General features: G+C 36.3%; 2 protein-coding genes across 5 annotated transcripts; one reads left to right on the top strand and one right to left on the bottom strand.

Annotated features, from left to right (window-relative positions):
• Positions 1 to 454: 454 nt before the first annotated feature.
• LOC109853640 (AP-1 complex subunit sigma-2) lies at positions 455 to 6,230 on the bottom strand. Of its 2 annotated transcripts, none has more exons than XM_020425956.1 (5): positions 6,019 to 6,230; positions 5,740 to 5,918; positions 5,561 to 5,669; positions 5,323 to 5,460; positions 455 to 686 (listed from the first exon to the last, which is right to left on the bottom strand). In XM_020425956.1, the coding sequence occupies exons 1-5, from the start codon at positions 6,019 to 6,021 to the stop codon at positions 642 to 644; spliced, it is 474 nt and encodes a 157-aa protein (XP_020281545.1). In that variant the 5' UTR covers positions 6,022 to 6,230; the 3' UTR covers positions 455 to 641. The 2 variants fall into 2 exon arrangements, with proteins under 2 accessions (XP_020281545.1, XP_020281538.1); XM_020425949.1 differs by lacking the exon at positions 455 to 686 and adding an exon at positions 1,392 to 2,267 and having other exon boundaries at positions 6,019 to 6,229.
• A 356-nt stretch (positions 6,231 to 6,586) lies between these two features.
• Positions 6,587 to 9,353, top strand: LOC109853653. 3 transcript variants are annotated; one of them, XM_020425984.1, is made up of 6 exons: positions 6,587 to 6,651; positions 7,015 to 7,167; positions 7,259 to 8,045; positions 8,122 to 8,762; positions 8,874 to 8,988; positions 9,090 to 9,353. In XM_020425984.1, exons 2-6 carry the CDS (start codon positions 7,038 to 7,040, stop codon positions 9,304 to 9,306), a joined length of 1,890 nt encoding a protein of 629 aa, XP_020281573.1. In that variant the 5' UTR covers positions 6,587 to 6,651; positions 7,015 to 7,037; the 3' UTR covers positions 9,307 to 9,353. The 3 variants fall into 3 exon arrangements, with proteins under 3 accessions (XP_020281573.1, XP_020281565.1, XP_020281556.1); XM_020425976.1 differs by having other exon boundaries at positions 6,595 to 6,660; XM_020425967.1 differs by having other exon boundaries at positions 6,596 to 6,762.
• Positions 9,354 to 15,481: the final 6,128 nt, after the last annotated feature.

The raw sequence follows: 15,481 nt of genomic DNA, 5'->3' as shown, positions 1-15,481 counted from the left end.
GGATATTTCTTATACAACAGCTTGTTACAAGAGAAACATTTGGAAATGTGATTAACGCATATTGTATATTTGCGCGTGTGATATTAAACAATACGTCTCTCACACGTCCTGTAACGAGCGATTGTATGCGCATTGAAATGAGATACGTTTTTCAAATTTCAAATGTGTATACGGATTAATAATTTCATTTTATCTCATAACGCGTATAACACATTTTTGCTCTGTTATCTAAGTAGAATTTCCACAATTGTCTCCCACAGGAGAAAGCATATTTATCATTTTTTTGCTCACAGCAAATAGGCTGTACACAGCCGAGAGCTTTTTTAACTGCGCACGACACATTTGCAAAGTGTTTACATATATATTTAGAAAAAAAAAAAAAGAATCGCGGATTTGAAAAAAACGTCTAATTAAAAAAAACAAACAAACAGAAATTATTCACATATATCTCTATATTATCTTTTTTTTTATATATATATATCTGTGTGTGTGATTTTTGTTTATATATAACCTTTTTCCTTAATTTTTGCAATTCAAGTGGTGATATGACTCGCGTTAATATAAACGTGAAATGCTATACGACGAAGGAATGTAGTACACTTACGATGAAGCGCGCGCGCAGAGTGTCGTTTTGAAGAATATTATCCCAATCCGTGATCCTCGAAAAATCCCTGAGGAGTTTCCTCCTGGAACACACGGAAAAGAACAGATTTAACAACGATTGGCAATGCTTATACTAGAATGTAGCTACTTGAAATAAATATGAACAGGGATCAATTAACTTTGATGCTGCACTTTACAAAACATTTATATATTGAGAAGTAGAATATATGAACAAATATATATGTAATATGTATATATATATAAACATACACGTACCTACGTCACATATAAAATTCTCTTCTTGATGCAGCTTCAAATGATGAACTGAACCCTTTTCATATATAACCGAGTATCTTTTTATTTGTGTGGATGCACAAAAAAGCGCATGTTTATTTATTTGCCTCGAAACCGAAACCTTTTTGTAAGCACCAACAAAATTTGCTTGTTTTACATGCAACATGTCGGAGCGTCCTTTGGGATGGGATAAGAGTGCGATTTTGTGGTTCACACATCGCGAACTAGCTTTTTTTTTTTTTTTTTTTTTATAGAGCGGAGATATAGAATCCAATACAGTTGACAAAATGTAAAGTTTTGTCTCTACCGATCTCAGCGAATATATGTACATGTGTGTGTTGCTTCTCACGAAACTAACTAGGAAACGCTAGTGTGTTATCTCTACCTGGAGATTTATGTGTTCATAACACTGATAGCACAGACTAATAATAGAAAGGCGATGTGTCGCACACGCGCTCATTTTCAATTACAACACGGAAATTCCATTCACGATATTTAAAAGATTTCATTCTATATATTTATTACTAGTTACACTTAATGTATAATGACATCGAAAAATTGACATTCTTCTTACAGTATATACGTGTATATATACATAGAATACAAAGTGTATAAAGATAAGTTTTTTTAGTTTTTTGCCTGGTAATTAGTTTTTAAAACTAGATAGAAGTATATAATGTGTATATACGTGCTCTATCATTAATCACATTAAATACTGACGCTCTTCAATAACACATACAAATGTCCTCATGAAAATAACTTATAAATACAGATGCTCTTATTGCCACAGTTGAAAAGACTATAAAAGACTATAAAGTACGAGTGGGGTGGGTAACTATCGCCATTTACATTCATTAAGATTGAACTTGGTAGTTCAGCCTTAGATTGGTAACGTGACATTTACTTCACTACGCGTGAGAGATAAATGTTCTTAATACAAAAATATAGTAACATACACAGACTGTGTTCCAGGCATCGCACAATTTTTTTTCTTGACTGTAAGTTCGCGTTAATTAAAGAAAGTTTATATTTTAATTTTTTGCAGTCAGACTGGTAAAACAGTTTCATAAATCTCTATCTTCTAAAAAGTTTGTCAGAGAAAGACTGACTCGTCAAAGAACTTATAGCCGAGATAAAAAAAATTGCAGGATGCCTCAAACGTCCTGTATATGACTAGTAAAGTTGATTTGAGAGAATTCATGTATTTATGTATATATAGTAGAGTCGTAATGTGACATCATGCAGCAGGTAAGCCTTTTCTGGTTTTTGGGTTGATCGTGTGGGTCGATACTCTGTCCGTGAAGCTCATGCAAGCAATAGGGTACCTATAAAAGCCCTATCTCCCGCAGAGCACCTTCCACAGCTTCGTCCTTCCACAACAAACAAAGAAAAACTAACTAGTCTTCGCTAAACTTCTACTTCGCCCCTATCTACCATGGATTTAACACACACGATACATAATACGTATGTATTGCACAATATCACAGACATGTGAAGTATAATATTACAAGCAAATTACGTTATATTTTTGTTATGTAAAGTTTTGTTTTACATATATATCTACAAGAAAATTGCTATATAAAGATAAGCTTTTCAAGCCACATTAATTTTTGCGTAATATTTACTTTTATTATTTTTACTTTTCTGTGTATATATATAACATTGTTTTTCACAATTATTACTCTTGAAGAGATGTTAATTTCCTACGCCTTAAAATGCTATACGTTCTATATTGAAAAGCTACTAAGCACAAACTAAACTATGATAATGTTTTTCGATATTTTTAGGAAACTACTGAATATTTTATTACTTGAAAAATGAAATATACAGATACATATCAGACACAAAAATGTGTTACAAACTAAAAATAACTGTTGGAAGATATTTTATTAGATTTTAATGGCATACACATATACAGGTTGATACTCTATTTATAAACGGCAACAACAGATTTAATACACTTCTCATTTATTCTAAGTCTAGTGCTTCACGCACATTATCATAATCTATGGAATTAACTGATTAATCTCTAGATCCTGAATATCAAGTTTAACATATGGCAATAATGTTAACGACATTCTTGCTTTTATCAGAAAAGATATAGGTGCACAGATCATTGCATTGGTGTCATGCTTTTTTGTACGAGTTCGATAAACATATATGGCAGTTAATAGGAGATTGCGGATTAAATCGTCCGGTCTAAGTTGATCGGTTTTCAAAGATAGCTATCATATTTTTGTTTTATAATTGTTTACGCTCATTTTTTTGTCTTGCCGGGCGCGAAATAAATCCACAACCTAATTTATTAGTAACACTTTTCATTCACTTTTAGAAAATGTTTCATCAACAGCACATGCACATGATTTGCTTCAAAATCATACATACGGAAGTAAAATAGATATAAACGTAATTCAAATATTAAAAATAATACATGGAATAAGATATTGTGTATTGCATTGTGCGTGTCCTTCAAACAGAGAATCTTCTCTATTGTTTTTTCTACACAAGTCATACAAGAAAAGAAAGTATTGTAAATTTTTTTTTGTTTTTTTTTAAATAATATTTACATGTATTATATGAATATTTTATATATAACATTTCCTCTCTCTCTCTCTCTCTCTCTCTACTTAAGTTTAAATATACTACATTTTAACTTTTAACAACAATACAGGGAATGTTTTTTGTAATAAAGAACCTAGCAATTAATTTAACAAAACTTTAACACATGTGTTCTTGAAGTATAAAATAGAATGATCTTCAAAATGTGTCGAATTAGTAAAATAGTAACAAATACTACTACATAACATAAGTGAGAAAAGTTTTACTTTACAACAATTTTGTAAAACAATTTATATAACAAATTATATTTTTAACCTACAAAAGTGTATATATTTCCGCAAAAACATTTTGTTATAAAATCTAACAAACGACTAGAATGAATAATTATGCTAGTCTCTTCTTTTTCCACTTGTTTTTTTTAATGAAATTACTTTAATGGCATATTAGATATGTACAAATGCAAACTTCAAAAAATGTATTTTTTCTTTGACATATGTGTGTATATATTTCATAAAATTAAAAACATTATAAAAATATTAATAAAGAAACTGTACAAGCTCGACATAAAAATTAAACGAGAAGCGTACAAAAAAAAAGCACTTATATAAGCATACAGGATTTTCTATAAAAACATTTAATATTTACGTCCCGTTATTTTGCATTTTCTCACTATTATCGATATGTGATGTTACATTATAGATAGTATATTGATCATGCTTAACAAAAACAATAAGACATATAGAAAAAATTGAATGTTACATGGAACAAAGTCTCGAAAAAAACAAGAGATGTAGCAATAGATATCACTTTTGAAACCGTTTCAATGTAAACATTTTAGATGCTTGATGCAAAAAATAACAATATATATGTATAAAATATTGTAAAAGAACATGTGTTATGTTTCTCTCACGATCTGTATGTCATATAAAACAGCATATGTGTGAAAGAACTTGTAAATATAGCGCCAAATACAAATGTTTGTATTGTACATGTATACAAACAATATGGAATTTCTCTTGTACATAAATATTACCTCATAAAATGCAAAAGATATTGTTCGATCACATCATGCAACATTAAATATTAACAAGAAACACACAGATTTGTCACAGATATAGCTGATGTAACACTGTATAGATAGATATATACATTATTATAATTATATGCAGAAAGACAGGCGACATTAAAGCAAGTAGAAAATTTGAATTGTTTTATAGAGAGGCAATTAATTATATTATTAAGTGCCTTCATGCGTGTCTTGTACCAATTTGTTTTTATAATCTATCGTTACTAGGTGTCAACTGTTTCACTAGCAAGTATTATATATTCCAACTTTTACAAAAACAAATGCTTCATTACATTGAGTTTCAGATAATTGCTCTTTGTACTTTTATAAAAAAAAAAAAATCATCAAACACGTACTGCATTAAATTACATCTAACAAAATCTATGAATAAAGAAATTTGAGTATGTAATTTCACCTAGTTTGAATAGATTTTTTTAGTACATGCTTGACTTTCGTAATATCAGGATTGTTCAGTAGAAACAATATATGATTAGCAAGAAGAAGCAATAGCATATAGATTGTTTTATAACATCACATGTATCAAACATGAAATATTATGCACATACAGATATAAAAAATTCTCATTTGTACTGTTTTTCTACCCGGATAGTCACTAAGTGGAGTCTTTCTATATCAAATTACAAAAATGGCTTTGTGCAACAGCAACGTAAAAACGATCTAAAAATATTTCTTTCACAACCAAGTCTGGCTATAGAAGAAAACATGTATGTGCACAATCTTTGTGCTATTAATAAGTGGAAAACTTGTTACAATTCAATGGGTTCTGTTCCATAACTAACCTCCTGTAACAGGTCCTGAGCAGCAATGGCTTTCAAAACATTTTTTTTGCTAGTCTCTTGAATCTCCCCACCAACAAGCAACTCGTCTAAGATAAAGTATGCCTTTTCGAAATTGAAAATTATATCCAGCTCGCATACCTAGTAATAAATTGTTAGTGCTCATTATATTTATCATTGTGGTTAACAAAAACACCTATTATATACTTGTACTACTTAGGATTTTACTGTGTATACTCACACTGCCGAAATACTTATCCAACAATTCGACATAACGATGTATAATTTCCAAGGTCAGCAACTCATTATCATTCTGTTCAATTGCACAACAAAAATACAAGCTCGCATACCTGTAAGCGTAAAACTATACGTCGCAAATTGCTACATTATGATTATATGGTATTTCCCGGATGTGCATACCTCTTATAAACGACCTTCACGTCCTTCCATTCTAAGAAACTCGACATTTTCGGCTTTCTCGCGAGTATCGTTGTGATCAGTTCTCGCGTGATTTTCTTCTTTAGCTTGTCCGGATGGGCGACGTACCATTTTTGCAAACGGAGTTTGCCTTGACGACTGAACAGTAACATAAATTGCATCTGCAAAATCGCAACAACGATTGTTATCTCAACGAGATTTTTACATATTAATATCCTTTGGCGATATCGCGCGAAATGCTATTAGGCGTGTAAAACATACCATATTGTCGCGATCTTATTGTTTCTTGACTATATCACAATTATTTTCTTACGATTGGAGCACTACGCGGGAATTTTAGATCATTGTTCAGTGATGCTTGTACAAATTTACGCACACCGTAAAATCACCGAGCAAAGTAATCCTAACCATGTACGCACAAACTACCGATCACATCGACATATTGGATTGAATCAAGAGGTACGCACGCGCAACGAAGTTGCGCTCGAAATGCGCGAGCACACTGTGGCTGCGTTCGGGTTGCACGCTATCAGCGCTATTGCGTCATTCTATCTTTGTTTTACATCAATGAGCAATAAAGATAGGATGATGCAACAGCGCTGATAGCGCGCTCCCCGAACGCAGCCTTAGGCTGCCTTTACATGCGTCGTAACTTGGTAACTAGCCAATCATATCGTCTCAGCGTATTTGCGTATGATAGTTGAGACGATATGACTGGCTAACGCAAGTTACGTTTGGCCGTTTTTTTCTCTGTCTCGTATGGACTAATCTTTACGGTCCAAGTGCCACAAGTGCACCAAACTAAACCCTATCTGCACCAAGCTAACCTTACAAGAGTTACAAGCTAACCCTGTATACATGTGTTGCGGCCTAGTGATAATTGAAGAATAATTGGTAAAATAGGTTATTATTCTCTTTTCTGCTGACCGACAAGGTTAACTATCTGATCTTTCATATTTTATCTATCAAGATATGTGTAATTACATCAAATTTGATTAAAAACCAGTAAGATAGTCATTATTCTTTACTTAGTCTAAGTATGATAAGATAAAATCATAAATACTGAATAAAAAAATGTTAGAAACATAAAAAGATCTAAATATTACTTTTGATAATGCTTTCTTTTTGACAAATTGTGTTATATTTATAATTAGTTTATATTTACTTGTATACTTAATACTTTTATTTCTTAAACATCGTAATAGGTTAGAAACAATAAGCTTTTTAGATAAACATGTATAATGCTTTGTGTTGCAGAAAGATTTAATTGTAGTTATAAAATGGACAGATCTCTAAGAAAATTTCTGCAGTTATATAGAATATTGGGCAATTCAAATGTTTGCTCGAACTATATAGCACCACTGCAATCAGTTCAGAACATATCAAGAACATATAGCAGTACATTGATGGGTAATATATTTTGAATTGAATATTTTAAAGTAACTTGATACATATATGTACGAGTATATATAGAGATTTGATTTAAATGTATTTCTTCTAGATCATATACAACTGGAAGATGTTACTTTACCAATGGGCAAGTATCATGTGAGCAGTAATAGCAAAGGATATAAGTCTATAAAGTTATTAGAAGAAGCAGCATCAAATTACATGAATATGACAGTAGATGAAGCTGTTGATACAATGTCTGCTGTGTTTAAATCTTGTAGACACACAAGAGATGTACCAAATATTGGAAAGCATGTAGGCTTTGTGCGTCTGTGTGAAGTGCTAAATAGAAATATTAGACTCATGAAAACAAACGATGTTATTGAGAGTCTAAAGGTATTTACTTACTTCAAGATTCCATCAAACAGCATTATAATTCAGTCATTGTTGCAAATGATCCGCACAACCATAAATGAACTCTCTCTTCGAGAGATAATATTTATAGTTTATTTACTGAAGAAAATGGACAGTACACCACTAAGCGATGCTTTACTGATAGCTCTGCCTTTAGTATTCGAGGCGCAGCTACCCACAAAGTTAGATGCTGATAATATAAGCGAGTTAACGTGGTCTCTGAGATTTGCAAATGAAAATAATATAAGTAATCAAGAACTACGAGATATAATACTCAAGGCACTGCTGAAGTATAAAAATAGTATGGACGTACAAGCAGCTTGGTCTATCTTCTACAGTTTGTGTTCCACACAAACTCAGTTATCTCCAATTACTTTAGAAGTGTTATCCGATGTACAAAACATACTCATAACTAACGCAAGAGAATTGAGTATTCATCAGATAATCAAACTATCTGAAAAATTATTATTTGTTATTGGAAAGAAGTATGCTTTAATATTATACAAATGGTTATATAATTCTTAACGAGTGAAATATTTACAGTATACATTGTTGTTGCAGTAAAGAACGTGGATCGAAGTTTTATAGCGAAGCAATTATAGATGCTCTTATTAATTCGGCATTATCTTCGAATATTAATTTTGTTGACGGCATTTATCTACTCAAAGTATTAAATCAGCTGAACTACGCGTATATACCTTTCCTGGAATATTTATCAGCAAAATGTTTTGAACAGCCGAGTCTATTGAAGGATGCATCATATTTTAGACTATCTGTTTTCTTGGAGGGATTTGTCAATGCCGATTATAAACCAGTATTTTGGGATACCATAAAAGATGCGATATTAGCGAGTGATATAAAAGATAAATCTTTCAACAGATCTATGATTAGATTTGTTCTGCATCTGACTGCGCTAGATTGTTATAATCCAAACTTACTCGATAAAGTCTTTTCTCAAAATATACAAAACAACGAAGCGCTGAAAGACACTTATGCGAGAGAGTTATTATTGTTATACCAAAGCGTAAAAACACTGTATCCTACATACGATAGATCATGGCCGTCTCAAGATATTCTTGAACACGCTATCAATCTTGGTCCGATACTTCCTACTTTTTCCTTGAGGTCAGCGTTGGAACTAGCATTAGGTGGTCCTCAGTATATTCACAATAACCTAAAAACCAGACTTGGTCATCATATTGGTAAGTTGCTAACTACTTTCTTAACTTACGTATAAAATTTTGATTGACATTTAATAACACAATTTACGTGAGGGAAGAGAGAAAGACAGATTTAAAATTTTATTGTTTCAGACCATGTTGTTGTCATGAGAAAAGGTAGATATCCAGTCGCAATTAACACAAATACAGCAGTTAAATTTAAAACAATGTACATCGAAGACGTACAAACTCCAAACGAGAGTCAAATGTAATTATATTTACATACTATTTACACATTTACTTAATGCATTACAATTGACTCTTATTGTTACTTATATATTGTTAAAACGTGCGTATCTTGTATTTTAGGATACTTATCTTTAATTTACCTGACGTTGCTTACGCGGTGAATTCGCAAAGATTAAAAAGTACATGGTCGTTAAATATAAAATCTGCTGAAGCATTCACCAAATCTAACACAATTGCGATAAATTCTACTTCTTGGATGAAGTTACCCGAATACGAAAGAGTTCCCTATCTGATGCAAGCTATAAGGCTAAAATGTGAAGATTTTACAGTAGATTAACATATTTTAACCATCAATATGATGTACATGAAAAAATATAGAATTGTTGTATATATACGACTACGATTATTTGTGAAAAAAAGAACATCCAAGATTTTTCCTAAGGATATTCCCAATCCAGCAAACACATTTAAGTATCAAGTTGTTGCAATATGTGAGTAATGTACTAGGAATATTACACGTTAGTGTAATTTTCTACTCATTGGAAGTTGTAACGACATTTATAACGTCTTATAATTATTTGTTCAAAATGTTACATAGTAAATTGTTTATCGCGATTTTAGATATTGATTATACACAAGTTTATATTGATAAAATTATAAATATTTATCAAGAAATATCGAGCAATTTTTTATCAATGAGATGAAATTTTTATTTTTGTAAGTTTTTTAAACTTTATTTCAATCTCCAATTGCGTGTGTGCATTTCTATACGTGCACACACATTCTATATTCAAACATATATATCTGCAAACAATGCGATATTGTTCACATCGCACAAAGATTTAATTTTGCGTCGCGATTTAATTTTCCAGATCCCCCGGATCTGCGGAATGCTGCACGCGTATCCAAAATCCTCATTTCGCTTCGGGGGCGATCTTTTTTGCCTTCTCGGCCTGTAATAATACGACGAAAGGAGTCTGCGTATTACGTCGTTTGGTTAATTAATTTACGGTGGTGATGCCGCCTGGATTACGAACCCTTCGGGTAGAGAGAAAGAGAGCGGTCTTTTCGCTTTTCGTGCAAAGAAATGAAATAAACAAAACGATTCTGCCGCTTTTCTGCAGCCGTTATATTTTTAATTTAATGGCATTAACATCAATCGAGACTACGATTTTCGCAGGCGGGCAAGGTAATTGCTTCGTGTAAATTTATTAAATTACCTGACTCTTCTCTCTGCGCAGAGAGAGATACAACATAAGTTCTAATCTTCTTAAAAGAGTTTTTGTTTATTTGCAAAACATTGTAATTTTCAACATTGCAATCGTGTGATTGATTTGTTTCTCAAAATATATGTACGAAGCGATTGAAGAAACAACGCATAGATACGACGGTATCACGTTTCTGTTGTCGCTGTTTATCGGATATTTATCTATCGTCTCTCTCGTGCGTATCCCATAAATGTCAACCTGCTTTATACGTGTTGGAGGAGAGAAGGCGGGTTGCGAAGCTTTCAGAAGCGCGTTCAATCCACCAGTTTTGGACCGGCACGGTTTGCGCGTTTCTCTGAAGTGGGAGAGGAAAGGAGGACAAACGGGGAAACGCGCGTAATTTGCGGGTTGTAATACTGTGCCCGTCGTTTGTAACCTGTTCGGTATACGTAAGTAGGTATAGCTGAGAGAGAACAAGCGGGAGAGAAGTAACTACGTAACCGCATCGTCTCATCGAGGAGGGGACGTTTTCCCGGTTCCGAAACGGATGTAACTACCTACCCGCTTGCGTCTATGTGGCACTCTCCCCGGAAAACGCATAGAGGTACTCGATCACCGCTCGCTTCGTTCCATTTGCGGCTCCCGCCGACGCTTCAAGACCCTGCCTAACTAATATATTACAAGCGGTTGCTTAACATCACACCAGTTGGGTCTGACAAACTGCTCGCAGTCACAATCCGTCAGCGATTAATTACCTCTTTGACGACTTCTTTCGCGCTCTTAGCGCGACGCAAAAATCTCTTCCAAAAATTCTTCATCTCTTTTTTACAAAATATTCGTTCATCGCGTAAGAGATCGTGTCATCTCGAAAGAAGCGTCTGCGAAAAGTATTCACGCAACGCACTTATTCGAACGCGGAGTTTAGAAACCTGTAACCGCGGAGGTGCATCCTCATTACTTTGGTGGGAAAATAAAAGTTGGGCAAAAAACTCGTGAGAGCAAAAGGACTCGCGCGAGGGTTTTCGTGAGGTTTCGAAAGATTCAAATGAAATTCCACGCTTTGGATATGCTCGATTTAGCGTGCGAAAGAGCCGAAAAGGACGCAGCATCCCCGTCCGATGAGAGAGGATGCATTCATTTTGCACGGGTCATAAGTTTTCGCGCGCGAGAAAGAGGCAAAGCGCGAGGAAGGGAGCCGAGACTCCTTCGCGCCAAGGTTACTGCACTTCGGGGACGAGTTATCCTTCCCATCAGCCACCAGGAATTCTCGCTCGAGCGTTCTCCGGCGAATTCCCGAGAAAACGCGCGAGAGGAAGCTCCTTCTCGCGAGAAACGCCAGATAACGGCGATTTAAATTTTCAGATTCGTTGAGTGTTTCTAAAAAAAAACACACACACACACAAATAAGTTTATAAATAAATAAGCGCAAATTGAGAGCGCGTAAACACAGTCTCGCACAATTAATCGTTTTTTCAACGTCAAACTTGTATTTCTGTTCAACTGAAATAAACGATCGGTTTTATCGGTTTCTTTTCCGAAGGCGGGAAAACTTTGCGCGATGACGTTATTTTCCATGAAACTTTTCCGAAGTGTCGTCAACAAAGTAAAGTGCGCAAAATATTCAAAGATGTGTTTACAGGAAATTGAAGAGAGAGCGAGCTGTGCCGACTTCCAAGTAGATAAAAAGCGGCAAGAAAGCACGGCCATTGTACATTTACACCGTCCCGGATTGTTTTTCCATCGCTCACCAAAAACGCTTTCGTCGAGCCCGAGCGATATGAATCCATTTGGAGCCATTATCGTCTTTTTATCAGTATTTCGAGCGTATCGATGCGCGTCGAGACGCGATAAAAACGCTCGTGTAAAAAATACAAAAGTTTCGTCGTTCACGTTTGTTTCACCAGTCTTCGGTCTACACGATCAAAACCGCTTTTATATTATTATACACAATCTATAGTTTAAATAACGAATCTTTATCATCGCGAGTTTCTTATAAATATTTACTGTGCGATTCTTGATTAAAGTTGAAGACAAGAGAGCAAATGAATAATTTTGTGGTTAAAAAAAAATTCCCACATCGCTTCGAGATACGTCAAGAGAAGAGAGCGAGAGGAGAGGAGAAATGAAAGTTTGAAGAGTCGTTTGCAAAATTATCGAATGGAATTGCCGATCGATGTACTTGGCGTCCCGTTCGGTCGGAGAAACCTCCCGAGCATGGCTCATCGGAAACCATCGCCACGTCGCCAATTGTCAGCCACCAGCATGCCGGATTGGATCCCAATACAACCGATTCCGTTCGGCGCGTTATCCGGATTATCCGCGCCTCCTTCCCCTTGAAAATACCAGTCCGGTGTGGAACGTGAAGAAGTTTCGGATTTCAGAAACCGACTCCGCGCGAAATCGTCTCTCTCTCTCTTCGATCTCTCGAATTTTTAGAATCGAAAAGAGAATTCCGCGCGATATCGATGCCGATTATCGACTATCGACGGGCGCAACCGCGATAAAATACAAATGCGAAAAATTCAGATTTATAGAAGGTTACGAAGAGGGAGCAAAAAGAGCGCGCCGTAAATTCAAGAGAGAAACGAGAACAATGCGCGCGGGAGGGCGGAAAGGGGGTAGGGCGCCTCGTCGAAACTTGGGCGAAGTTAGTTTCTCACGATTAAGGCTTACTGCCTCTTACACCGGCCGAGAGCCCGGTTTCTCGGGTATCTATCCCGTTTTCAGTATCCCTCTTCGAGAGAGACTATCGCATCCCCGGAGAGAATCTCGATAGCGCCCGCTCGATTTGGCCGAATGAAATTTTAATTTTTGATAAGGCGATCCTCACGCGCCGCTGTAGTTTTCCCAGCGTTTTCTCTCTCCGCTCCTCTTCCACACGTGCAACGGGGGGAGGGGGCGCTAGTTTCGAGATATTAAATATCGCCGGGAGCAACGGTGCGAGGAAATTTCGCGAAACGGGCGGCTCTTGTGAATCTTTTAAATTCGAGTTGCGATTCTTATGCAAAAAAGAAACTAGTTTCTGTATAAAACGCGTTTCTGTATCGAAAACTTGGACCGTTTTATCTCAGCCGTCGTGGCTGAACGACCGTCAAATGGCTGTCGCGCGAGAGAAAGACGCGCATAAATTGAATTTTATTAACGAGAAATTTTGCAGTTTATTGTTGCAACAATTCCCCCAACGACGTTCAAAATTTTCACATTCGGCGAAGCTGTTTGCCTCAACGAATGTTACTCAAGAAAGCAACGAGAGATCCGTTCGAAATAATTAATCGATTTTATATTAAGCCACCCTTCGTCTTGCGAATTCTAATCAACCCCGACCCATCGGTTAGCAATATACTAGTGGTTCTGCCTGTCACGAAACGTGAAGGATGACGGAGGGTTGGCTCGTAATAACAAAGGTGAGTAAACGAAAGAGAAGGAAAGCGAAAGACAGAGAGAGGAAAGAGAGATAGAGGAAACGGGAGTTGGGGGTACATTCAGTCGCGCGCGCGCGTGTGTGTGTGTGCGCGCGCGTGTGGTTGCACTTGCACGTTCAACAGACAAGAGCAAAACGCTGCGGAGAGCGACGGGAAAGAGAGGGTTGGAAGGTATATCGCGAAAGGTTGCGAGGTGTAAGCCGAGAGGCGAAGGGTGGCGGAGTGGTGCGTTACGCCATGTGTGAAATTACGATCACCCACCCTCTCTAATGCCCTCGACTCTCGTATGAGAGATGTTTCGGAATTCACAAGCGCGCCCTAGCCGCTTACAGTCACGCATTTCCTCACAAACGCAATCATTTATTTGTTTTTTCTTTTTTTTTTTTGTTTTATTATTTATTCGCGATCATTAAAATAATCGCGCATTTTCATGTTCGCGTAATTATACGGCCGAACAGCGATTTGCATTTTAATCGAGTGAGTCACGAACTACGCCCTTATAGTGCCAGCGGATCTCACTTTGTACGTTCAGTGGCACACACAAGAGCGGTGTGTGTCGGCGAAGGTGTACCGGTGCACTGAAGAGTCTTTGGTAAACTTTGACGTGCAAACCTGTCCTCTTGCGGGTGGTTCGCCTCTCCTATGTGTGTGTGTGCCTCTTCACGGTACGCGTTCAAAAGAAAAATTCTCTGTATATGTTATTGCTCATATCATATACAAACAATTGTTTGATGTATTTATTTTTTACATACTTTGCGTCGTGTGCACATTTATAAAAACAAAAAAAAAATATCGATGTTAATACAATTTTTCGAGTGGTGTGTTTTCGTTTCGCGTGAGTTTTTTTTCGGGTAAAGGTCGATGGGAAGGGCGACGACGCGAGATGTTAATGTTGCAGAGTCCGATTTCCGACCGGACGAGCAATTGGATATGTCGTACTGTTACTCGAGAGTCGTCAGCAGGGATATGAGATTAATAAATATTAGAAAAAGACGCGGGGGAGAGACCACTCTTGGGATACGTGTGATTTAAAGAGACGGCCCTCCTCTTTTTTTTTTTTTAATAAATAAACCAGCCACGCGAAAATGACCTGGAAGATTGTATCTTTTTTCACGCGCCACCGAGGGTAATCGCTTCTCCCTCGGTCCACTCGCCATGTGGAATAATTAATAAGACCCGAAATTGACAGGTGCGATCAGAAGAAACGACGGCAACCCCGTGTGTTTGAATGTCCAATTTTCGGCGGAGATTCGTCTCAATAAATTTTCCAACTCTCCGGCTAATTTTGTCTCTTCAAAATCCGTCGAACGGATAAAACGCCATTTATATTGACAAATTGGTGATAGGTTTTTAATTCTTCAATTACTAACAAGATGTATCTTTCGATTGTTTCATATTGTTTTTTTTTTCACTTTTTCGATACTCTTCCGTTATTTTTTATTTTTTTTTTTTTTTCTAAAACTCGCGACAAAATAGAGCGCACAGAGCGGCTAGAAGAAAACGAGATAAGAGCAATTTCAGAACAGGTCTCTGTTGGTATTGATTTTTGCACGCTTGTCGTAGTGGAGCGCGTGACACGACCCAGCGCAATTCACTTTTGTAACCCTCCCTTCTGGCAAGTACACAATTACACACGCGGCTCTTGTCACGCTTTCTGAAGCCATTGTCTGTTACGACCGTTAACGAGCCTTCGATCACCTGGCAAAACGCCTCGCCACTCTGCCGCGAATTTTCCGATTTTCCGATCGCTTTTGCCCGTTACTCGTTAAACGTTTGATACGCCGCGCTAACCTGATACAATTATTTTCCTCTCACAAGCAACACGTAAAATGCTTCGAATTAAAAAAGAAAACGAATGTTACATCAATTTAACGTTGAGAGA

This window comes from Pseudomyrmex gracilis, unplaced genomic scaffold (assembly GCF_002006095.1).
Source record: "Pseudomyrmex gracilis isolate BER0280 unplaced genomic scaffold, ASM200609v1 scaffold_2, whole genome shotgun sequence".
NCBI classification, from domain to species: domain Eukaryota; kingdom Metazoa; phylum Arthropoda; class Insecta; order Hymenoptera; family Formicidae; genus Pseudomyrmex; species Pseudomyrmex gracilis.
Note: the sequence above shows the minus strand (reverse complement) of the source record. Positions and strands in the feature narration are given on the sequence as shown.